Source organism: Caretta caretta, chromosome 27 (genome assembly GCF_965140235.1).
Source record: "Caretta caretta isolate rCarCar2 chromosome 27, rCarCar1.hap1, whole genome shotgun sequence".
In the NCBI taxonomy this organism is placed as follows: Eukaryota; Metazoa; Chordata; order Testudines; family Cheloniidae; genus Caretta; species Caretta caretta.
The window spans coordinates 3,399,745-3,423,758 of NC_134232.1; the positions used below are offsets into that span (position 1 = coordinate 3,399,745).

At 48.4% G+C, this 24,014-nt stretch overlaps 1 protein-coding gene and 1 long non-coding RNA gene across 5 annotated transcripts in view; one reads left to right on the plus strand and one right to left on the minus strand.

Annotated features, from left to right (window-relative positions):
- Positions 1 to 932: 932 nt before the first annotated feature.
- On the minus strand, positions 933 to 21,110 carry LOC125626631 (uncharacterized). 2 transcript variants are annotated; one of them, XR_012666216.1, is made up of 4 exons: positions 20,301 to 21,110; positions 17,021 to 17,160; positions 8,462 to 8,544; positions 933 to 1,469 (listed from the first exon to the last, which is right to left on the minus strand). It is a non-coding gene; the product is annotated as an uncharacterized LOC125626631 (long non-coding RNA). The 2 variants fall into 2 exon arrangements; XR_007353810.2 differs by lacking the exon at positions 8,462 to 8,544 and having other exon boundaries at positions 933 to 1,138; positions 20,301 to 21,108.
- A 336-nt stretch (positions 21,111 to 21,446) lies between these two features.
- The window catches only part of GOSR2 (golgi SNAP receptor complex member 2), a 35,437-nt gene continuing 32,869 nt past the window's right edge, over positions 21,447 to 24,014 (plus strand). For 2 of the 3 annotated variants that reach the window (XM_048829834.1, XM_075123725.1), the window contains exon 1: positions 21,447 to 21,581. In XM_048829834.1, the coding sequence (XP_048685791.1) occupies positions 21,553 to 21,581 (29 nt within the window). In that variant the 5' untranslated portion in view covers positions 21,447 to 21,552. The remainder of the gene's footprint in view (positions 21,582 to 24,014) is intronic. The other variant, XM_048829833.2, reaches the window with a different exon arrangement.

Here is a 24,014-nt window from a genome sequence, read left to right on the forward strand (position 1 = left end):
AATTTCAGAGAACCCTAAGTCAATTTTAAAAGACTTAGGGAAGATTGACATTTAAAGAGGTGTCATAACCTAACTATGATTTAGTTGGGGTTGGTCCTGCTTTGAGCAGGGGGTTGGACTAGATGACCTCCTGAGGTCTCTTCCAACCCTGATCTTCTCTGATTCTATGACACAGTGGTGCTTCCTTGCCACTGTCATCTAGAGGACCATAGATCAAACCTGTAACACTGAACAACTCTGAAAATCCTGTCCCAGTGAGAGTGCTGAGCACAATAGTGTTTGTACCTTCCTGGCCAGCCCCTGCACCTCAGGGAGCACTGCTGACCAGGACTCCTCTGAGATGGGAGTTAACAACGTGGATTCGACTGCAAATTCCCTGGACTTAGAAGGCCAAATAGTGAGGTCCACAGTGAATGTTTACTCAGTCCTTAGGCTTATCCTGGGCATTTGGCAGAGTAAACCATGAGCAAGGACGGGAGGATTTTGGTCCAGGGTGTCACCTGCCTTCGTGGGTCACGACTGAGAATATCAAATTCAGGTCAAACTGCTGAGAAATAGGGCAAACACACTCCAGAATTGGTGGTTATTGTCTATAAGATATACCGAACCAGCAACAAAAGTCAACTTCTGTTTCACCACACTGGCTAACAAGAAGTCAGAAAAGCAATTTCCTCAGGCATTCCAGATGTGGATTCAACACCCAGACACTAGACTTAAAGATGAGTGGTTCTGTAAAACCAGTTTAATCAAACAAAGGGTTCTTCTGATCCCAAAGAACCAGCCACAAACCCCAATCAATATACAACTCAGATGTTACCCCAAAATCACACTGTTGCCAATCCTTTAGTATCTAAAATCTAGAAGTTTATTGAAAGAAAGAAAGAAAGAAAGAAAGAAAGAAAGAAAGAAAGAAAGAAAGAAAGAAAGAAAGAAAGAAAGAAAATAAATTAAAATTGGTTAAAGAAATCAAATACATACAATAATTGCAAAGGTCTTGGATCAGTCTTGTAGCAGTGATGGAATAAACTGCTGGCTGAAGTCAAGTCTCTGGTTGCTTCCAAATCACTGGAAGTGTCACAAAATGCTCCCATTAGTACAAGTCCATAGTCCAGAGGCTTGAGCAGGAAAGAGGCTGGAGCTTGAAAGAGACAAAATGGAGATGTTTTCAGCACCTTTTATAGCTTCTGCCATGTGGAGGGAAGGAAATCCATTGTCTCAAACAAAGCCCTCAGCATGGCTAGTGGAAAATTACAGGTAAAAGATGGAGTTTGGAGTCACATGGGCAAGTCACATATCCCTGAGTGATTTCACTTAGTCACAGGAAAAGCCACTACCAATACCTGACAGAACATTCACAGATCCGTCCATTCAGTGTAGATGGGCGTCTTCCATTGTGAGTTAGGTGTCCTTTTTATGAGCCACTTAACTTGAATAGTTTCTTCACAATGTGCTGGCTAAACACCTTGTTGCTGTTTCCCAGAAGCAAACACATTAGAAATGCAGATATAGCGCCAATACTCATAACTTCAGATTCAAAAATTATATATGCGTGCAAATAGCATAACCATATTCAGCAAATCATTACCCTTCCATAGACACCTTACTTGACACAATTTATACAAGATTTGTTGCAATTATATAACAGTGGTAGCGAGAATCATCTACAACAGGGGTCTCAAACTCCAATGACCACGAGGGCCACATGAGGACTAGTACACTGGCCTGAGGGCCACATCACTGAAACCTTTTCATACAACGATACAAAAGTATAGTCAAAAATGAAAAAAATGAACAACTACAGCTAAATGAGACCTGTGGAGTCCTGCTGAACATATCATGGCTCGCCTGCCCCGTCAGCTACTCTGGAGGCACCAAGAGGGTTTTGATCTGAAAGGGAAAATGGAGAGCCTGGGCAAGACACTTGGTTCTCACCTCCTGAGTCTAGGATTTAAAGCCAAACTGATGTTACATGATATGAGTTTGCTGGTCTCAGCTTAGGCTCTGGTGGTCAAGTCTCTTGGGACTCCTGTCTGTTGATTTAAAGGTAGTCTAGGGCTCTGGGGCCAGAGGTATGGCAACATGTGCAGGATGCAATCCTTGAGACTCCCCCAGCTCTGAGCACCTGGACTGGGGTTAAAAGCAAAGAGGACACTAGCTTCCACAAGGTGATGTTCTGTTGTAACCATTCGTGTGGGGGAAGAGCCTCCTAGTTCATGTACACAAAAGAATGAAAATGCTGAAGGGGCAGGCAGCAGTCAGCTGCAGTTTGTAGGCAGGAAACATGTGCAGCGTGTGAGCATGTCTTATAACAGGAGGCAGGAGGTGCTGTCCTGATAGAGGATAGAGGCACATTGATCTGATTCAAGGAAACAAAACCATCCAAACCCCACCCTGAAGAGAACTTCCCACCCAAATCGCTCATCCCACAGCACTGCAAACCTTCCACCTTCGGCAGACAGCAGCCAAAGCAGAATGTCAAACCACCTCACTCAAATGACAAAACACGTCCCGTCCCTGCCCCTATTCCAACCCCTTCCCCAAATCCCCGCCCTGGCCCTGCCTCCTCCCCGAGCACGCCACGTTCCCGCAGCTCAAGGGGAGCTTGGCTGCTGGTGGATGCAGACCAACCACTAAATTTTCCCCGTGGGTGCTCCAGCTGCGGAGCACCGAGTTGGCGCCTATGGCGAGCAGCAGGAAATAACTCCACGGGCTGCGTGTTTGAGACCCCTGATCTACAGGGTTATATTTTATTAGATAACATCACACAAGATTTTAGCAAAAGCTCCTCTATAACATTCTTCAGAAAACTCTCTCCGTCCCTGCCAAACAAACAATCCAGAGAAGGGATTTGCTCCCCTCAGGCCTGTTTGCAAAGGGGATCCAGGCAGGATGCTGCTCGCAGCAAGGCTTCTCTCTCTACCACCAAGTTCCAGACTGGGTTGACAGAAAAGCAGTCCCCGGGCCTCTCTGTGTGAGGAAGTTCTCACAAAAAACATGCCCCAGCCCCTGGAGTGCCCAGGCTAGCATGCAAAATGACAAGCTAAGGGAGCAGAACAGGAGCTGTCTGGAATGGCGGAGACCGCCGAAGCAAGGAGAGGAAAATGAATGGTGACTTTAGTTTAAGTTGGTCCAATTAAAGATATTACCTCACAACCTTGTATGTAGTTTAATTTGACATTTTAGGTTGCAGTCAGGGATACTGTACCAAGAGTCCATTACTGGAGAGCAGTCTAGAGATAGGATGAGAACCTATCTCACTGACTCTCTGTGCGACTTTGGACAAGTCATTTCACTCTCTTTGTGCCTCAGTTTTCAAATTTGTAAAAAGATTACAAGACTTAATCTGTAATGTTTGCAGAATATTTCAAGATTCTAGGATTCAAGATGCCATGCAAGTGCAAAGGATAATGTGATCACTGATATACATAATATATTTACTATGTATATCTCAGATAGGGAGTTTCTCCCGATGCAGTCCTAGCAGTAGCCTCAACATTCAAATCACTCACTTGCATTCTCTTCCTTCAGGGTGTCTAAGATTTTCCAGAATGGTTTCTTCTGGTGCAACCACATTAGTGAAAGTTAAGACTGTGATGGGGAGCAGAAGTGAAAGTCATGAGTCCTGCAGCTGTACTGATTCACAACATAGGATCATAGAAGATTAGGGTTGGAAGAGACCTCAGGAGGTCATCTAGTCTAACCCCCTGCTCAAAGCAGGACCAAACCCAACTAAATCATCCCAGCCAGGGCTTTGTCAAGACGGACCTGAAAAGCCTCTAAGGATGGAGATTCCACCACCTCCCTAGGTAACCCATTCCAGTGCTTCACCACCCTCCTAGTGAAACAGTTTTCCTAATATCCAACCTAGACCTCCCCCAGTGCAACTTGAGACCATTGTTCCTTGTTCTGTCATCTGCCACCACTGAGAACAGCCGAGCTCCATCCTCTTTGGAACCCCCCTTCAGGTAGTTGAAGGCTGCAAACAGAGTAGCAAAAAGTTGGTGTAGTGGTTCTCAACCTGCGGACTGTGAACCGCTTGTGGCCCAGTCAGCAAATAGCTGCAGCCCATGTGACATCCTCAGGGCTATAAAGGTAGTGTATATATTGTGTGGATGTGGCCCATATAACACATAGAGAGCTGCATATGCAGCCCACAGTGGTAAACAGGTTGAGAACCACTGGGTTAGTGTGATGCGGGTAGATGTCTTTTCAACTCTCCTGTGGTTTTACCTTATATCTGAATCCTCCAATGAATAGGGTTATACCCTGTGTAGCCTGATCTATAGATTATGAATACAAATTCCCAGTAATCACTTTGAGGGTTCACAGGTTCTTGTCCCAAGATCAGGCCCAGTATTATTAAAATTATTATATAGTTGGGAACCCCGATGTGCACAGGTGCAACATTCACACTACAGGAACTCTTTTAGATTTACAAATAAATAATTTATTAATACATTTAGCGAAGTCTCACACACTCTAACTCAGTAAGGTAGATAGAGGTAATACAGAAAGTACATCTGAACATCCATACTCCCACCATCCCTTGCAAAACAACCTGAAATGTTAGCCATTATCTTCCTCATCACTGTTACCATCATTCTGGCCCCTCCCAAGGGCCACATCGCTTTCCCAACTGCCCTGGGATGCCACTTTTATAGTATGTTACGTTGACGTTACCATGTCTAATGCATATTCAAGAGGGGTTTCTCCCCTCTTTCTTATTTGTATTTCCCCCCCTTACCAATGTTAAGATGTCCTTTTTCTATAGGTTGGTGTATTTATGATTTCACCCCTTTATCATATATGTCAATTCGTTGCCATGGCACTCTTGCAGTCAGATGTTCCATCTAAAACCTTCCAGAAGGTGGTGTCAGTTCATGTTCAGTGGATGGCTGATGTCATTATGGACAAAAATCCCTGCCCTACACTCTACTTCCAGTTCTCTAAAACTTATGAGTTACCTAAGTTTAATTATGCCAAAGTTCGCAGGCCTTAAGCCTCATGCTAACTGCTGAAGCCAGCGTCTTACAGGATACAAGCCTGTAGGTTTCCTTGCATTACTGCTGAATATAATAGAGTAGAATATAATGCAAAGCAGTGAATGTAATAGAGGTAAGCTGGCCCACTAGGCTACACTTGTTGGCATGATCTTCAAATCTGGTTCCTGTGTCAAGCAATAAAGCAGCTCTGTGAGATCTGGATTAGTTTGACAACACTTGTCCTAAAAAGCACTGTTTAGTGAGCTGAATGGGAGACCAGAAGAGCCGGGCCTATGACTTCCAAACGTAACTCCTTATTCAGTGTTTGGATTCCTAATTTTAGAAACTGCGGGGGGGGGCGCTTTCAGAAAGTGCGGAGCACCCTCCCTCTGACAATCAGCTTCTTCAAGGTATCTCCAACTGAGTCCCCCAAAACACTCCTCAGTTCTGACCATGGAGGCCCTGGTTTCTAGTCCTCACTCTGTTATTGCTTTACTGCATGACTGTGGGCAGCTCAGCCTCTCTCTGATCAGTTTCCTCCTCTGTGTCATGGGGATAATAGTATACACTTTTGCAGAGCAGCCTGAGGTCCCCAGATGAAAGGCACCAGGTTAGTGTGACATTATTATTGGGACAAAAATTCCGCCTGAGGAACACATCAGCAAATCTGCTGGCAGAGCAGGGGTGGGCTGCTCATGAGAGGAACTAGTCAGGCTAATGGAAATGTGGGGCACATTTTCAAGTAGTGAGCGCTACAACTGAGAACAGATTTTCAGGAACCTTGGTCCCAGCAATTCCCATTGTGACACTTTTATTCAGACTGTTCTTTGGGGAATCTGACCACTTGTTCTACTGCCTACAAAGGTGCTGTGATGGGGTGTACCCTCCCCACAACAGGTGCTGAGCTGTTTTCAAAATCTAGCTCCAATTGTGGGTGCTGAGCATTTTGAAAATTCTGGCCTTTGGTGCAAACCAAGCCCAGACTAACCAGGTCTGATGCCAGCTTCACTGCAAAGAATCTCCAAAGCTCCTGAAATGCCTTTTGTCTGTTTGATCCACTCCTAGCTCTGCTGAGTAACACCACCATCATGGGGAGGGTTTGATGTGGAATTCCATCTCACAGCAGTAGGTCACAAAAGCTCATAACAAGAGCTGGATCCTGCCCAAATGGGAGCAAAGCGCTGCACTCACAGGCAGGGTTCAAGTGGTCAGGCAGGGTTCAAGCGCTTGCCCTGCTATCTCCAGCTCTGGAGAGCAGCAGAACTGCCTAACAGCTCCCCTCCTCTGACTGGGGTGATGACTGTTGAGGCTACTTTAACCACTGCTTCTAAGGGCCAGGTGAGAAGTGATTAGTGGGACAGCCTGGACACAAGGTACCTCGATCCTGCATTACTGAGCACGGCTGCATGGCTGCCATATTACTCCGTGCTAGTGGCAGGAGGGAGGCTGAAGAGGGGAGCATGTAGCTAAACATCTTGTTGGCCTAAGAAGGATGGTGCATTAGCCCACGTCTCCTTAGACATACCAGTCCCCACCCATGCCCTGCCCCTTTGCTGTCTCTTGCACAATGGCAAACTGCCTACAAACTGGTGGGCATGACAGCCAATCTTACTGCCACCTCCCAGACACATTACTGGGGGAAATGTGCTTCATTCAGAGAAGGGAGGTGGTGCCATGCACCTTTACAAAGGTCAGCGCTCAGGCAGGTTTGAGATCAGCATGCTGCCCAGCATTTGAAGGATCTTGATGGATAAGCCTCTGACTTTCTTCTCATGTTTTCTTTTTCTGACTCCCTCCCTCCCCCAATGCTCCCAAAGTGCTGTGAGGCACTCTGTGAGGTCTGGCTTATGTAAAAGAGAGCCTGTCAAAGTTCGGACATGCAGGTCCCATAGCCTGGAGCTGGATTGAGTGATGAGTCTCTATCAAGCACTCATCTACATTTCTCGTTCCTTCAGCATGCCCTGAGGTTTGGCATTCCTTGCTTTCAAAGCTCCACAGTTATTAGTATTAAGGAGGCACGCTCATCTCCTAGAAACCTCGGGAACAGTGAGAGTGCAAGAGAGTGCCTGTGTGGGTGTGTGCATATACGTGTCTCGCTATCAGCATGCTGGGGACTGGGGTTAGAAAAACAGCCCTATTATTGGGGTCTGATCATAACAGAGTGACAAGGTCTTCTCTTCAGAAAGATTCCTATGGGGCGAGGCCGGGCAGGGCAAGAACAAGCCTCTTCTGCCCCTGCCATGCTCTGCTGACTGTGGACTTGGGTCACATCCTGAAATAGTAGTGAGACAAAGGTGACTTTGCCAAGAGTTGGATTTCCTTATGGGTGCCATTGTGACTTTAGCCACAGCTCTGAGTAGGGGGCAGTGCAGAGCTAAAGGAGAGTTTGAGCGGCTCTTCTCAAGGCACATTACGGCTGTTGGTTGCTCAACAATCAAAAAATCCCAACCTTTGGCCTTGGAGTTAACAAGACCTGTTAACACGAAATCCTTTTCCTCCACTAGGAGATAGCACAGGAATGACCTGGGGATGTATTAGACAGTGATAAGTGGTTCTTTCCATCCCCTTTTATCCTGTTTACAATACAGGGGCTTTCCTTGAACAAAACTCCTCTTTACCCTCCATGCACCTGGCTGTTGTCGCTAAATGAGCCAATTTGCTGACAGGCTCTCCCTGGAAGGACTCAACGTCTAGCCTCCAGAGACCTGAAAAAAAGCTTTGTGGAGCTCGAACGCTTGTCTCTTTGACCAACAGAAGTTGGGCCAATAAAGATATTAGCTCGCCTACCTTGTCTCTCAAAGTCTAACAAGCATACCAGCTTGCCTTCAGAAAAAACACTTTCTCCACAAAAGAAAGGCAGAAAAACATTACAGTGCTGCCAACATATCTGGCCATTTTCTTAAAGCCACAGCTCCTAGAGGCATGTGACTATGGGAGAATCTCAGGGTTGTTTTTAAGTATTTTGGTTTGGGGGTGGGGTTTTGTTTTGTTTTGTTTTTTGGTTGGTATGGGGTTTTTTTGTTTCTTTGGTTTTTTTAAGTGAGTTTCTAGCCCTTGTGGTTTTCAGAGAAAAGTTTTAAAATGTGACTTGAGTGTGACCGAAAGGCTCTGACACTGGAAGGCAAGTAAAAAGAACCCAACATATTTGTTCATTTTTTGTTTTGTTTGTCTCATGCATCTTGATTCTGGGAGGCTTGATTCCTGATTTTGGAACACTTGGGATTGGTTCTTTTTCCAAAGAACTGCACCTGGCCTGTTGTGTTACTGTTCAGAATTTGATGGATCAGCTAGGAACAGAAAAGATGGATCCATGAGGAGACTGGATTTGACTTCAGCAGGTTTAACTTCACTTATTAGTGAAGCAGTTCAGGATAATGACCCTTTGTAAAATTGATCCACTTATTCCCTCCTTTGCAACTTCCAGGCCAAATTCTCTGTTTTAAAGCAAATCTGAGCTTTCTAACTCCTGCTACACTTACCTGAAATTCCAAAGTGAATCCTGCTTGCTTCTTACATCAATGTTTGCTATAAAAATCCCGGATTTAGCACTTAACTGGCAGTTCTGTTGATGATACATGTCAGAGAATGAAACAGTTGGAACATTAGTAACTAAATGGATTCCGCACACTAGAACCAGCCCTTTATTTAGAGAAATGTCATTGCGTTGAGTGTAGGGCCTCACTTCACTCAGCAGAAACATGGACTGTAAATCAGGACAGGCATAGGCGCCGACTCTGTGGGTGCTCTGGGGCTGGAGCACCCATGGAAAAAAAATAGTGGGGGCTCAGCACCCACCAGCAGGTCCCTCCTACTCCTTCCCCCCAGCGCCACCCGCCCACCGAGGATCAGCTGTTCAGCGATATGCAGGAGGTGCTGGGGGGGAGAAGGGGGAGCGGGAGCAGGGAGAGGCGGAATGAGGACGGGGCTGGGCAACGCGTCGGGGGGGACGACTCCCCAGAGGCTGAGGAGTGGAAGGGACGGGGGGGGCCAGAAGAGGAAGGGGTGGGACCAGCCCCTTCCAGCTGCTGGAACACTGCTGTGCAGTGTGGCGGCTGCCTGAGACAGCCTAGCTGTGGAGGAGGTGGATTCCTCTCCCTGCCCGAGCTTGGCTACCAGGGACCGCAGCTGAGCGAGCCAGAGCTCCCCCCTCCTCTCTGACACATTTCTGGTTCGCTCAACCACGATCCCTGGCAAGCTACTCTGGGTGGGGAGCGGGAGTCACCTCCTCCCCATCCAGGCACGCTCAGGCAACTGCTGGGCTGCAGAGCAGTGACGGGGGAGGGGCCAGCATTAGAAGTGACTTCCCCCCACCAGGGAGAGCGGTGGAGCATTTCGGGGGGGGGGGGGGCAGGCACAGCGGGAGGATAGAGTGCCTTCCCCTGCAGGTAATGTGGGGCGGGGAGAGCATGGTGGCCCTGGGCTGGGTGTGGGTACATGTGACCAGTCATGTGACCTCCCCTTTAGATTGTGGCCCCCCCCAGTACGGGGAGGCATCAGTCCCCTATGGCAAGGCGTGCTCAGAGGAGGGGGAAGAACAGGACAGGAAGAGGTAACTAACAAGGAGCAGGGGTGGGAAGAGGTGGGGCAGAGGTGGGGACTTAGGGGAAGGGATGGAGTGGTGGCAGGGCCTGGGATAGAGCGATGGGTGGAGCACCCCTGGGAAATCAGAAAGTTGGCATCTGTGAGGACAGGTGATATCTCATTTATTTACTCTCATTATGTTTTGGCATCATTAACTTCAGCTGAGGCTTGGTGCTGTTTCTGAAAGCTTTGGGAACATCTGAGGAGGATGCAGACCAGACGGTGATGGATCTTCAGCTGGCATATGATGAGCTTAGCTCCCTTGTGGTCAGTCTAGCTGTGACAACATACACCGGCTGAGGAGCCAGCCTGCTAGCATTACAAAAGATCATTTAAGAAAATACGCAGCAATTTAACTTCAGTTGATTTTTAATGTAAAAAAGCCCATAAACTAATCAAACCACTAACTCTTTAAACCTTAACTTCACTGTGTGACACAGAGGCTCCTTGGCAAAGGGTCCCCTGTTCTTTGCAAATAACTCTCACCTCAGACTGACCAGCTCACCATTCCAAACACATCTTACAGGATATTTATCCACAAAGAATAATAATGTAAGGCATCTACAGAAAGCTTGTAAATTTTCCCAATTCAAACCATTGCAAGATGTATGTATGGGTAATATTTAAGAAATAATGTAATTATATTAGGAATATGCTCTTAGTCACCAGGGGATAATATGTCTCAGTGAGGGCCGCCGGTTCAGGCAGGAGGGAGTTGTCACCCTGCGCAGTTTTGCCTTGCTCAGTATCAAGACTTTCAGTAGAAAACCATCAGAGGCCAATGTAAACAGTCAAACCCATCTGAAGGTAAAGAAGGAACTTTACAACAGACAGGTTCTCCCTGTCTATGAATAGAAACAAAAGGCTTTTTTCAGTATAATGCAGAGGAGGAAGAAGCGCTGTGCATCCATTTCATTAGAATTTGGTATAAAAAGTCATTTGCTAAGCGAACTTAAGAGCTGCTAAAGGGAGTTTCAGAGGGATTAGCTGCCGACTGTGCGTGGAGGTAGCAGGACATGGTGAGCAGTGCAGTTTGGTTGACCGTTTGTACTCTGTGTATGGCCTCAGGAACCAGGGTGCCTTGCTAAAGGCCAGGAGGCTCTAACTCTTGGAGTTCAGATCAGCCCAGCCATTTGAGTTTCTGAGTGGTTAATCGCTCCCTGGTGGTGAGTGGCAGAACTGAGCTGAGTGACACAGGGAAGAACTGGTATAAAAAGTCACTTGCTAGGCAAATTCCAAAGCTGCGAACAGAGGCAGCCAACAGCAGAGTTTTGGAGGGAGTTGAGAGAGGGAATGCGAGAGGCTTTCCTTCCAGATTCAGCACTGTGTGTGATATCAGGATGGCCAGTGATGGAACAGTGGTAATGAGCTGCAGTGGATGAACCATGTTCTTTTTCCTGCTTGAAGACATTTCATATGCATGAAGGATTTCATGTGCATGAAGTGCAAATTGATGGCTGTGCCAAAAGAGAAGATTCTTGGATTCAAGGGACAAGTAAAGACACTGCTGAGAAACAAAGAAGCTTTAGGAGTTCCTAGACAGACAGGTTCAGGAAACATCAGTCAGCCTCACCTCAGTCCCTGGAAAAATCATGGAGCAGGTCCTCAAAGAATCAATCCTGAAGCACTTGCATGAGAGGAAAGTGATCAGGAACAGCCAGCATGGATTCACCAAGGGAAGGTCATGCCTGACTAATCTAATCGCCTTTTATGATGAGATTACTGGTTCTGTGGATGAAGGGAAAGCAGTGGATGTATTGTTTCTTGACTTTAGCAAAGCTTTTGACACGGTCTCCCACAGTATTCTTGTCAGCAAATTAAGGAAGTATGGGCTGGATGAATGCACTATAAGGTGGGTAGAAAGCTGGCTAGATTGTCGGGCTCAACGGGTAGTGATCAATGGCTCCATGTCTAGTTGGCAGCCAGTATCAAGTGGAGTGCCCCAAGGGTCGGTCCTGGGGCCGGTTTTGTTCAATATCTTCATAAATGATCTGGAGGATGGTGTGGATTGCACTCTCAGCAAATTTGCGGATGATACTAAACTGGGAGGAGTGGTAGATACGCTGGAGGGGAGGGATAGGATACAGAAGGACCTAGACAAATTGGAGGATTGGGCCAAAAGAAATCTGATGAGGTTCAATAAGGATAAGTGCAGGGTCCTGCACTTAGGACGGAAGAACCCAATGCACAGCTACAGACTAGGGACCGAATGGCTAGGCAGCAGTTCTGCGGAAAAGGACCAAGGGGTGACAGTGGACGAGAAGCTGGATATGAGTCAGCAGTGTGCCCTTGTTGCCAAGAAGGCCAATGGCATTTTGGGATGTATAAGTAGGGGCATAGCGAGCAGATCGAGGGACGTGATCATTCCCCTCTATTAGACATTGGTGAGGCCTCATCTGGAGTACTGTGTCCAGTTTTGGGCCCCACACTTCAAGAAGGATGTGGATAAATTGGAGAGAGTCCAGCGAAGGGCAACAAAAATGATTAGGGGTCTGGAACACATGACTTATGAGGAGAGGCTGAGGGAGCTGGGATTGTTTAGCCTGCAGAAGAGAAGAATGAGGGGGGATTTGATAGCTGCTTTCAACTACCTGAAAGGGGGTTCCAAAGAGGATGGCTCTAGACTGTTCTCAATGGTAGCAGATGACAGAACGAGGAGTAATGGTCTCAGCTTGCAGTGGGGGAGGTTTAGATTGGATATTAGGAAAAACTTTTTCACTAGGAGGGTGGTGAAACACTGGAATGCGTTACCTAGGGAGGTGGTAGAATCTCCTTCCTTAGAGGTTTTTAAGGTCAGGCTTGACAAAGCCCTGGCTGGGATGATTTAACTGGGAATTGGTCCTGCTTCGAGCAGGGGGTTGGACTAGATGACCTTCTGGGGTCCCTTCCAACCCTGATATTCTATGATTCTATGATCAGTACTCCAGGTTTGAGTAAGAATGGAACTGGCCACCAAGGAATCAGAGAGAGTGGAAATCAGAGAGGAGGCCTGATACTTTGTAATCACCAGAGGCAAGAGGTCACGACAGCATTCTGCATGACCGGAGACAGATGAGGATGGGCAGGCTGTGGGCAGCAGAGAGAAGAGGACTGGGAGGAATTCCACGCAGCTAGAAGTTTCCAGTCAATACCAGGTCCTCAATGTGGAAACTTTAGAAAATACCTGTCAATATCCAGCCAGTCCAAGGGAACAGAGAGATGTGTGGGAAACACACATGGATGGCAGTTCATCCCAACCTGTAAGAAAATCAAGCTTCTCTGTAAAGAGTTCTCCAACTATCCTAGGAAAACAGACAATCCTTGTTGGGAGACTCAATACTCAAAAGAATTGAAAGAATATTCTACAAGGGCCAGACAAACAACAGTATGATGCGCTGGAGCTAAAACATGAGACATCACTCTATGACTGCATAAGCTTCTGAAGTCGACGGGCAAGGATCCATTGATGATGGTTCTTATCAGCCCTAAGGACACTGCAATGTGGGATACCCCACTGAAATTAGATGACTTAATGGAACTTGGAAACATACTGAAAAAAAAAAGAATGTCCACACAATCTTCTCTGAGATCCTTCCTGGACCATGAGCAAAGGAAAACAGAAGACAGACGATTCTGGAAGTGAACAGCTGGCTACATAAGTAATGTAGAGAGGAGGGTTTTGATTTTGTGGTTTTGTCTACCTTCTCTGGGGAGATGGTGCTGTATAGTTTGAATGGGGTCCACCATGGGAGAAGGGTGGCGACAATGGACAGGAGAGGATTAAACTAATTGCAAAATGGGAGGGTAAAAAGAGGGAAGATATGAGCACTCAGCACAAGATCAAGATGTTGAGAACAAAATTAAGCAAGGACCCAAAGGAGTTGATGAGAAGAAATTATTTAATTGACTGTACACCAATGCTAGGAGACTGGGTAACATACAAGAGGATTTGGAATTGCTCATGTATGAGCATAAATTTGATCTAGTTGATATTACTTGGTGGGATGATTTGCACGTCTGAAATTCTAAAAATGGATTATATTTAGAAATGACAGAATGGGCTAAAGGGGAGGGCAAGTAGCACTCTATGTCAAAAATGGCATTACCTGTTTCCAACTCACTGATAACTTGGAAGAATATGATCTTAAATGCTTATAGATCTAGGTTCTAACATATAAAGCACAGTATGGGGTATTAGTTGGTGTCTGCTACAGGCAACCACATCACACTAGGAATCAGGATGACTGGCTACTTATGCACCTACCTACGTGTAGGAAGAAATGCTGCATGAGCATGGGGGATTTCAATTTAAGTGACATATATTGGAGGTGTCATGCTGCCAATATTAAAACATCCTGAGAACTAACAGATATTATAGATGACAATTTCCTAACTCAAAATGCACTGAAGTCAACATGTGGGAATTCTTTATTAGAATAACAGGTAAAGAGAAAATGATCACAGAACTAAAACTTAATGGTAGCTTAGGTACAAGTGACCATGACTTGATCAAATTTATAATGTGCAAGAAAAACAAAGTCCAGACCTGTAATATATATACTTGGTGCTTTAATAGAGGCAATTTCATAAAGCTGAAACCAATTATGAGCCAAATCAGCTGGGAGGAAGAATTTAGCCAGAAAAAAAGTGTGAATGGTAAGTGGGAATAATTTAAGAACACCTTACTAGATGCCTCAAAAGCCACAACACCACAGCTGAGGAAGAAGGTTGTGCTGGTTAAAAAAACTGACCTGGTTTAGAGGTGAATGAAGGCAGCTATAAAAAATAAAAAGATATATACAATAAATGGAAGAAAGTGGAAGTTCATAGCAATGAATATAAATCAGAAGTTAGGAAATGTGGAAATTTGATAAAGGGAGACAAGGGACAAGTGAGCTGTAGCTCACGAAAGCTTATGCTCAAATAAATTTGTTAGTCTCTAAGGTGCCACAAGTCCTCCTTTTGTTTTTTTTTAAAGAGAAATCTATGGCCAGCAGAGTTAAAGACAATTAAGAAGAATTTTTTAAATATATAAGGGACACAAAAAATCCGGACATGGTATTTGTACATTGCTAAATGGAAATGGTAGAATTATCAATAATAATGCAGAAAAGACAGAAGTGTTTAACAATATTGTTCTATACTTGGGGGGGTGGGGGGGGGAAATGATGATATAGTCTCATTATATGGTAATGTTAATGGTTTCCATTCCACTAGTATCTCTGGAGGATGTTTGTGACAGGGGGTATCCCTGAATGCACTGAGATTTGTGACTTAAATTTTAATTCCCCACCTGCAGAGACTTAAGGAGGCCCACAAACGGAAGAGCCTCCCTTGCAAACAGTAAGGAAGTGGAGCCTATGTTGGAACCACCCAGTCTAGATAACCGGGTGTGATCAAGTTCTCCCACCGAGGACTCTGCTACAATGTTAAACAGAAGCTAGGAAAGTTAGACATTTTTAAATCAGCAGATCCAGATAACTTGCATCCAAGGATTTTAAAAGAGCAGGCTCAGGAGCTTGCTGGACCATGAATCATAGAAATGTAGGACTGGAAGGGACCTTGATAGGTCATCTGTTCCAGTCCCCCATACAAAGGCAGGACTAAGTATTATCTAGACCATCACTGTCAGGTGTTTGTCTAATCTGGGTGCTTAATTACCCCTTGTGACAGAGCGCACTTGCCCCGCACTGGTACCATGAGGGTTAACTCTACTCTCTGGACCGAGGAGGCCATGCCCCTGCAGCCCTGCTGGGCATACTCTGGCTGGAGACTAGATATAAAAGGTAGCAGCTCGGTTCATTCAGGGCTGACCACTGAAGAGGGAGGATGCACGCAGAGAGCTCCAGGCCGGGAACCACGGAAGCCCCAGATGGCAGACTGACACTCTGGAGGACACCCAAGGAGTTTCAGAGCTGCTGGGAGCCGCACTGGCCGAGGAGCCCAGAGACCCCGGGGATGCCGCATCAGGAACATGGTAGGAAGTAGCTCATAGGGACCAGTTATTGTGCCACGTGGGGTCAGTGTGCTTCGGGCGGATTCCCTGACAGGGCCCTGAACTGGGACCCCATTGAGAAGGGAGGGCCTGGGTCCCCCTACCCAGCAGCCAACCCCCAGCCCCAGGCGGCGGCCCAATCCCCCAACTGGCTGCCAGGCCGAACAGCCCTACTGAAGAGGGCCATTATACTGACTCTGGCCGCTGGGCCACGCAGCCCTGAGAAAGGGCTGTTAGATTGACTCTGGCCAATAGGCCACACAGCCCTGCTGAACAGGACAGCCCTACTGGCTCTGACTGCTAGGCAAAACAGCCCTGAGAGTGGGCAGCCATATCAACTTTTACCCATAGGTAAGTCCCAAGACAAGTGACGGTTGTACAGACTCAATCAGGGGGCTCATCTGCGGCGGAGGAAGACATCCCCTGACCAGCTCCGTTCCAGACTACAGGCACTATAAAGGAGCCTCTACAGGGGCTGAAGGTGGAATGTAGGGACCTGGCTGTGAATGCAAACTAGGCCCTGCCCTCACTCTTTAAGAGGGAGGCTCAGGACACTTCCAGAGACCCAGTGTTTCCCCAGCCAAAAGAAACTCCAGGACCCTCCTCTGGAGGTTGGCCAGGGTACCTGGGGGCAGGCTAAGGTTGTTGAACCAATGCCAAAGCATAGACAGGACCAACTAGTTGATGACCAATGCCCTCCTCCAAACGGAAAGGCCCCACCCATGCCCGCAACTGGTCAATTACCATGGCCTCCAAGTTGGCCTAATTATACAGTGGGAGGGATTGATGGCAAACAGGTAGATACCCAGATAGAGCAGCAAACCCATACCCAGTGGATACTGTGGAGAGCAGGTGGGAGGGAACCCACCTGCCACCCATCCCCGACCATCAGAGCTCTCGACCCAGCTGGGCAGAAGAGGCTGCTGAGTGGATTGTTTGGAAAGACTATGTGCAGCAGGTCTTCCGGGTCCTGGGCCATAAGGAGCACGTCATCAGCATACGCCAACAGGCCTATCCTCAAGGCCAAGTCACCAAGCATCTATCTCTTCAACTGATTGCAAAGACGACAAAGGAAGGACTTGATGGCAATGGCACATAACTGGTCAGACAGAAGGCAGCCCTGATACACTCCCTGACCAAAGCTGACCAGTCGAAACAGGTCCAGTTGAGCTTGACCATACACTCTGCAAAGGCTTCCAGTACCTGGAAGAACCCCACAAAATGGGGACTGAAGCCAAATGCCCACAGTGTAAGGCTTGTTTTTAGCTTTCACCATTTTGTTTTGTATAAGTGGCTGTTTGCCCTCCGTCTTTGACCCCCTTCTTGTTCATCAATTACCACCCTTTTTCTGTAAGAGCAGGAAAATTGTGTCATGTGACTTGGGAATAGCCTGCCTAGTAACAGGAGAGCATAAAAGCCCAGCACACCCTGTGAAGTGTGCTGTCCCTCCCAAAGGAAGCAACATCAAGAAAGATCAACTCACCTGTTCCCAAGTGTGGTCCTGATCCTGTTCCTAATCCTCATCATCCAGTCTGTTGTGTTCCTGGTTGTTGTCCTCTTCTGTTCTGGTTCCAGCTGTGGTCCTGATCCTGTTGTAGCATCCCTGTTCCCTTTCTGGTATCCCTGTGAAATGGTGATATACAGTTTTACCTGTTTATCTTGTTAACCCACTTATAGTTCTGGGGTCCTGGCTTTATGCCAATTTGTGTGTTAACCAAGTTATTTGTAATAAATCTTATTGTTGTTTGCACCCCAGTAATTGCCTAGTACTCTTCCTCTGGCAGGAAGGTCTGGGGGTGAGGAAAGGGATTGCTACTGGTGATCAGAGACAGACCAAGGGGTACCTGTAGTAAGGAGGAAGGGGGAACTATTTCCTGGCTTCTCTTCCAACCCATTGGGGGTTTAACAGCAGGATTCCCATGAGAGAACAGTGATCTACCTTGTCATATGCTTTTTCCTAATCAAGGGACAGGAAGGCAAGAGACAGACCAACTCTACATTCTATCCAGAGAAGGTTCCAGATCAGATAAAGGTTGTCAGAAATAGTCCAGCCCAGAAAAGTGTATGCCTGGTTGGGGTGGATCATATCTGCCCGAATAGACTTCAGCTGCAGCAAGATGGCTTTAGCTACAACCTTATAACCTGTGCTGGAGAGTGATACTGGGTGCCAATTCCTCAAGTTGCAGAGGTCCCCCCTTTTTGGTAGCTGGTTGAACACAGCCTGCCTACATGACAGCAGAGACCAACTTCCAGGGACTCAGCCCAAACGGTAGCAAGGTCCAGGCCAGGGACCTCCCAGAACGTGCAGTAGAACTCCACAGTCAGCCTGTCGATGCACAAGGTTTGTTAGTGGGCATCAGATGGAGGGCTTCTGAGAACTCAGCCAGAGTGAGAGGACACTCCAGCCAGTCCTAGTCACCCATGCTCACCATTGGGAGTTTATCTGGCAGGACCCCACAAGCACTGCCTTCGAATCCAGAGAGAAAAGGTCAGCATAGAAAGCCCTAGTCCTTTCTTGCATCTTCTCCAGATCTGTAAGAGAGGTACTGTCGTCTGTCAGAAGACAGGTATTATTTAGCACCCATCCTCTTCTCCAGGGCACAGAAGTGGGAGCTGTGATCCACCTCCTGAAGGGGTTGGACACACAACCAGACAAAAGTACCATGGGCCAAATGGCCGTCAATGGCCTGGAGCTTGTCCATGCTGAGGGAAAGGCATACCTCTTCCCTTGCCAAGTCAGCTAAAATTCCTACAAGGACTCCACAGAGCCCACATCCTCCAACAGGCTGTTATTAAAATGCCAATAAGCCAGCCCCAACCACTCAGGTATAAGAGCAACATTCACAAAAACTAAATGATAGTCTGAGTAGGGGGTCAGCCGAATGTCAGAGGAACAGGCCCATGTTAAAGCATGAAATGTAAATTCTGTCTGTGATTGGCGCAATTCCACCCAGACAAAGCTGAAGGAGGTGGCGTTGTCTGGGTGCCGGTTGTGCCAAACACCCACCAAGGCATGATGGTCAAGAATCCCTCTGAGGATGTTAGTGGTGGCCACTAGTCAGTCGACCCTCAGCCTGGGCTTGGCTGTAGTCTCTTCCAGCCCCCTGCCCCTTGGTCCCCTATATAAGTCCCAACTCCTAGGCAAGCTCACTCTTCCTCACAGGCGTTGACTTCACTCCCAGGGTCCGTCTGGGTCTAATTACCTCCAGTCCCCGGCACCGCTCCCCAGGTCCAGCTACTGGTCATTGATGGAGGGCATACGTCTAGAACCCCCCTCAGGGCTGCAGTGTCTGCAACACTACCATGCTAGGCTCAACAGAACTAACAGACCCTTCATTCTTGCCCCAAGTGCTGAGTTAAAGGGGCTCAGGGCTGGGAGCTGGTGCCACCTCAACAGGCTCAGAGCCCATGAATCCAGCATCACCAATCCCCTTGGAAGGCCCTGGACCCTAGATCTTGAATGGGCTTGAGACTGAGCTGCTCCGCCTTAGAGGAGGACATCTCAGAATGCCTGGCACCTCACTGCTCGGTGCCAGCCAATGCTGCTACAACAACGGGCTCAACGGTTGAAAGGCCTGCACCATCATTTACTGGGCAGAGACCAGGGTTTGGGGGGCGCCTCCAGGGTAGGGCAGGAGGAGGAAGAGAGGTGTCACCATAATAGCTTCAGTGCCCAGACTAGGGAGATGGTCATCCCCACATAGGTCAGCTAGACCCAGAGCCCTGATCGCTCCCAAACAGTCTGAGAGATCCCCACTCACAGAGTTTGCCCCACTGGTGAGGCAGAAATCTCAATCTTGGCACCAACTGCGGGGACAGATGTTAAGGACACAGGCAGACTCCTTCACAATGGGCTCCTCTAGGGGAGGGACAGCACCAATAAACCCCGCCCCCACAAAAAAAAAACAAACCCCAAACCCTGCTCCTCAGCCAGCTCCTCCCACTACACTTTCCCCCGTGGGGGGGGGGGGGCAGTAAACAGGGCAGAGCAGCAGCACTGCCCCCAACCCCTCAAGAGGAAACCTGATCCAGAACTGAAGGGAAGCAGCTATGCTCCAGCCTGGTGCTTAGCTTTAGCTCTATGCCTGCCCCCGAGGCTATCTCCCATGCAGCACCACCAGAGTCAGCCGGTGAGAGGGAATCTGCCAGCAGGGGCCACATCAGGGGCCACATGGTGTGGATTGCACTCTCAGCAAATTTGCGGATGATACTAAACTGGGAAGAGTGGTAGATACGCTGGAGGGGAGGGATAGGATACAGAAGGACCTAGACAAATTGGAGGATTGAGCCAAAAGAAATCTGATGAGGTTCAATAAGGATAAGTGCAGGGTCCTGCACTTAGGACGGAAGAACCCAATGCACAGCTACAGACTAGGGACCGAATGGCTAGGCAGCAGTTCTGCGGAAAGGACCTAGGGGTGACAGTGGACGAGAAGCTGGATATGAGTCAGCAGTGTGCCCTTGTTGCCAAGAAGGCCAATGGCATTTTGGGATGTATAAGTAGGGGCATAGCGAGCAGATTGAGGGACGTGATCGTTCCCCTCTATTCGACATTGGTGAGGCCTCATCTGGAGTACTGTGTCCAGTTTTGGGCCCCACACTTCAGGAAGGATGTGGATAAATTGGAGAGAGTCCAGCGAAGGGCAACAAAAATGATTAGGGGTCTGGAACACATAAGTTATGAGGAGAGGCTGAGGGAGCTGGGATTGTTTAGCCTGCAGAAGAGAAGAATGAGGGGGGATTTGATAGCTGCTTTCAACTACCTGAAAGGTGGATCCAAAGAGGATGGCTCTAGACTGTTCTCAATGGTAGCAGATGACAGAAGAGGAGTAATGGTCTCAAGTTGCAGTGGGGGAGGTTTAGATTGGATATTAGGAAAAACTTTTTCACTAAGAGGGTGGTGAAACACTGGAATGCGTTACCTAGGGAGGTGGTAGAATCTCCTTCCTTAGAGGTTTTTAAGGTCAGGCTTGACAAAGCCCTGGCTGGGATGATTTAACTGGGAATTGGTCCTGCTTCGAGCAGGGGGTTGGACTAGATGACCTTCAGGGGTCCCTTCCAACCCTGATATTCTATGATTCTATGATCTCCCCCCACAAGCGGTCACTCTCCCTCTTCCGCTGTCATCTCCCCTGCCAAGGGCCCCACAAGCTGATGATCAGCAGGGTCATCTGACTATAACCGTTAAAAAAAGAACTAGACAAGTTCATGGAGGCCAGGTCCATCGATGGCTATTAGCCAGGATGGGCAGGCAGGGTGTCCCGAGCCTCTGCTTGCCAGAGCTGGGAATGCGCGACGGGGGACGGATCTCTCGAGGACTCCCTGCCCCATTCATGCCCGCGGGGGCACCTGGCCCTGGCCGGACAGGACACTGGGCTGGATGGACCCTGGCTCTGACCCAGTCTGGCCCTTGTGACGGTCTGACGTTCACCCCGTGCCTAGGGGCAAGGGGGCGGGGAGGCCAGCCCAGGGGCTCTCTCTACAGGGCCCTATCGCGCCCTCCCGCCGCTGGGGGGGCGGGCAGCACCGTCCCACGGGCCGGGGCCGGCTGACCGCACCCGGCCTCACGCGGGCCTGCACCGCCACTGCCGCCTGGGGAGAGGCGGCGGCCGGCGGCAGCGGACGCCGCCAGCGCAGGCTGGGAAGGGGGCCCCAGCTCGGCGGCCTTCACGCCGCTCGCTTAGCCCGGGGCTGCCAGCACCCCACTGTCGCGGTGCCTCAGAGCAGGCCGCGGGGTCCCTCGGCCGGGCGCGCTGAGAGACCGGCCCGGCCGCCCACGCGCAGCCCCGCGGCGCCCCCCAGTGGCCCAGGACGCTCCTCGCGCGGCCGGGCCCCCGAAGGCCCCCGCCGGGCTGCCTGCACCGCGCGCGCGCCGCGCCCCGCCGTCAGGCAGCAGCCCGGGCAGCCTCTCCCGCCGGAAGCGAGCCGGGCCTCGCGCGAGCGGAAGCCGGAAGTGGCGGGCGCTGACGTGTCGCGCGGCGCCGGGAGGGAGTCGGGCCGGGCTGTGCGGCCGCGATGGAGGCTCTTTACCACCAGACCAACAAGTGAGAGAGGGGCCGGGCCGCATCCCGCGGGGGAGCCTGGAGCCGGGCTGAATCCCGCGGGCAGAGCCTGTGGGGCCGGAGCCCCGGTCCCGTCTCCGTAGCAGCGCTCGGAGCCTGGCGAGCCGGGGCCGGGGCCGGGGCCGGGGCCGGGCTCGGGCTCTCTCCTGCGTGCGGGAAGCCCCTCCCGCACCGCCCCGGGCAGCCTCCTCTGGCTGGGAGCGTGTCGCGGCTCAGCCGTGTCCCGCTGCGAGGAAAGAGGCTTTGTCCGATGTGAGCTGCTGAGGCGGTGGGCGTGGGAGCGGGCGAGGTACAATGGTCCAGACTGGAAGTTGGGGGGTGCCCAGCCATAGGAAGTGCCCTGGGCTCTCTAGCGTCCGGAACCTCATTTTTCACTTTTTCTCCAAATTTCTATCTCCTGATTTGCAGCAAGGGACAGAATGAAATCGTGCAGGAAGCTTTAAAGGGATGTTAGGCTAGTTATTGTAGAGTGAACACATCGCCCACCACCACACTTCCAGGATGCAGTATTTCAGCTGACAAGTGCTGTGCTGATTCTTTGTAAGGGTTGGTGTTTATGGCATAAGTCAGTCGTTCTCATGCTTTCGTCCTGGTGACCCCTTTCACACAGCAAGCCTCTGAGTGTGACCTCCTTTATAAATTAACATTTCTTTTATATTGAATATTATTATAAATGCTAGAGGCAAAGCAAGGTTTGGGGTGTAGGTTGAAGGCTTGTGGACCCCCCCATGTAATAACCTTGCAACCCCCTGAGGGGTCACGACCCCCAGTTTGAGAACCCCTGGCATAAGTGGTATCAGCACAATGACTCTGGAACACTAAAAAATGGTGTCCTATGAATAAGTGCCAACAAACAAATAGCTTGTCTTGGAATTGACATAACTAAGAAAGTTTAGAAGAAAGAGGACAACACAGGAATTACCTGAAGTCTGTGTAGTCTGGTATTCTGTCTCCAACAGAGACCAGCACCAGATGCTTCAGAGGAAGGTGCAAGAAACCTTGCAGTGGGCAGATGTGAGCTAATTTGCTGGCCATGGTACTGCGTTAGTGTTTTTAGTATCAATACTTTTGTTGTGATAATAATTTAACCAAAGTGTCACAATTTAAATAGTAGTTTTACAGTAGTGTTGTCTTTCTCTTTGTAAAATCCATGGCTTTCTTCTTCTGTTATTACATCCCTTTTGGAAATGGGAGCAAGGGTAGATAAGAAAGATTGGTTTTAATGTTGTGTACCCTCTTTTCGTATCAACAAGCATCAATGTCCTTGGAATACACAGGACTTGCTACGATATTTGCTGCTATTTATGTAGCACCACATTGTAAGCTCTTTTAAGGAAGGAACAGTGTCTATGCATTTGTACAGCAAACACAAAGGAACCCCCTTCCCAACTGGGGCTTCTGGATGATACCATAATGTATAGAGTATATGAGTATCTGTCTCAAGATTTTACTGTTGAAAAGCACTAGTGGATACAACACAGAACAGAGTGGAGTTATTACTAAAGCACTTTACAAAAACCAGGTGTCTGTTCGGAAGTATTTTGGAGGAGAGATAAGCTTGGTGAATATAAATTGGCAGGAATGTGGATAAAAATTGGTTATTTTTATTAATCAAAACTTGGGTTTTTATTTAAATACAAAAAGAAAAGGAGTACTTGTGGCACCTTAGAGACTAACCAATTTATTTGAGCATGAGCTTTCGTGAGCTACAGCTCACTTCATCCGATGTAGCTACAGCTCACTTCATAACCGGCTGTAGCTCACGAAAGCTCGTGCTCAAATAAATTGGTTAGTCTCTAAGGTGCCACAAGTACTCCTTTTCTTTTTGCGAATACAGACTAACACAGCTGTTACTCTGAAACCTATTTAAATACAGGGTTTTTAAAAAAAAAAAAAAATAGTTCAAGCCTCGCCATGCTGGCTTAGACCAGTTGTCCATCTAGACCAGTATCCTGTCTTCTGACAGTGACTGGTGCTAGGTACTTCAGAGGGAATGAACAGAACAGGGTGATTATCAAGAGATCCATCCCATCATCCAGTTCCAACTTTTGGCAGTCAGAGGTTTAGGGACATACAGAACATGTGTTTGCGTCCCTGGCCATCTTGGCTAATAGCCATTGATGGACTTATCCTCCATAAACGAATCTAATTCTTTTTGACCCAATTATACTTTTAGCCTTCACAACGTCCCCTGGCAATGAGTTCTACAGGTTGACTGCGCATTGTGTGAAGAAATACTTACTTATATTTGTTTTAAACCTGCTGGCTGTTAATTTCATTGGATGACCACTTGTTCTTGTGTTATGTGAAAGGGTAAATAACTTCCTTGTGCACTTTGTCCACACCACTCATGATTTTATAGACCTCTGTCATATCCCCTCTTAGTTGTCTCTTTTCTAAACTGAACAGTCCCAG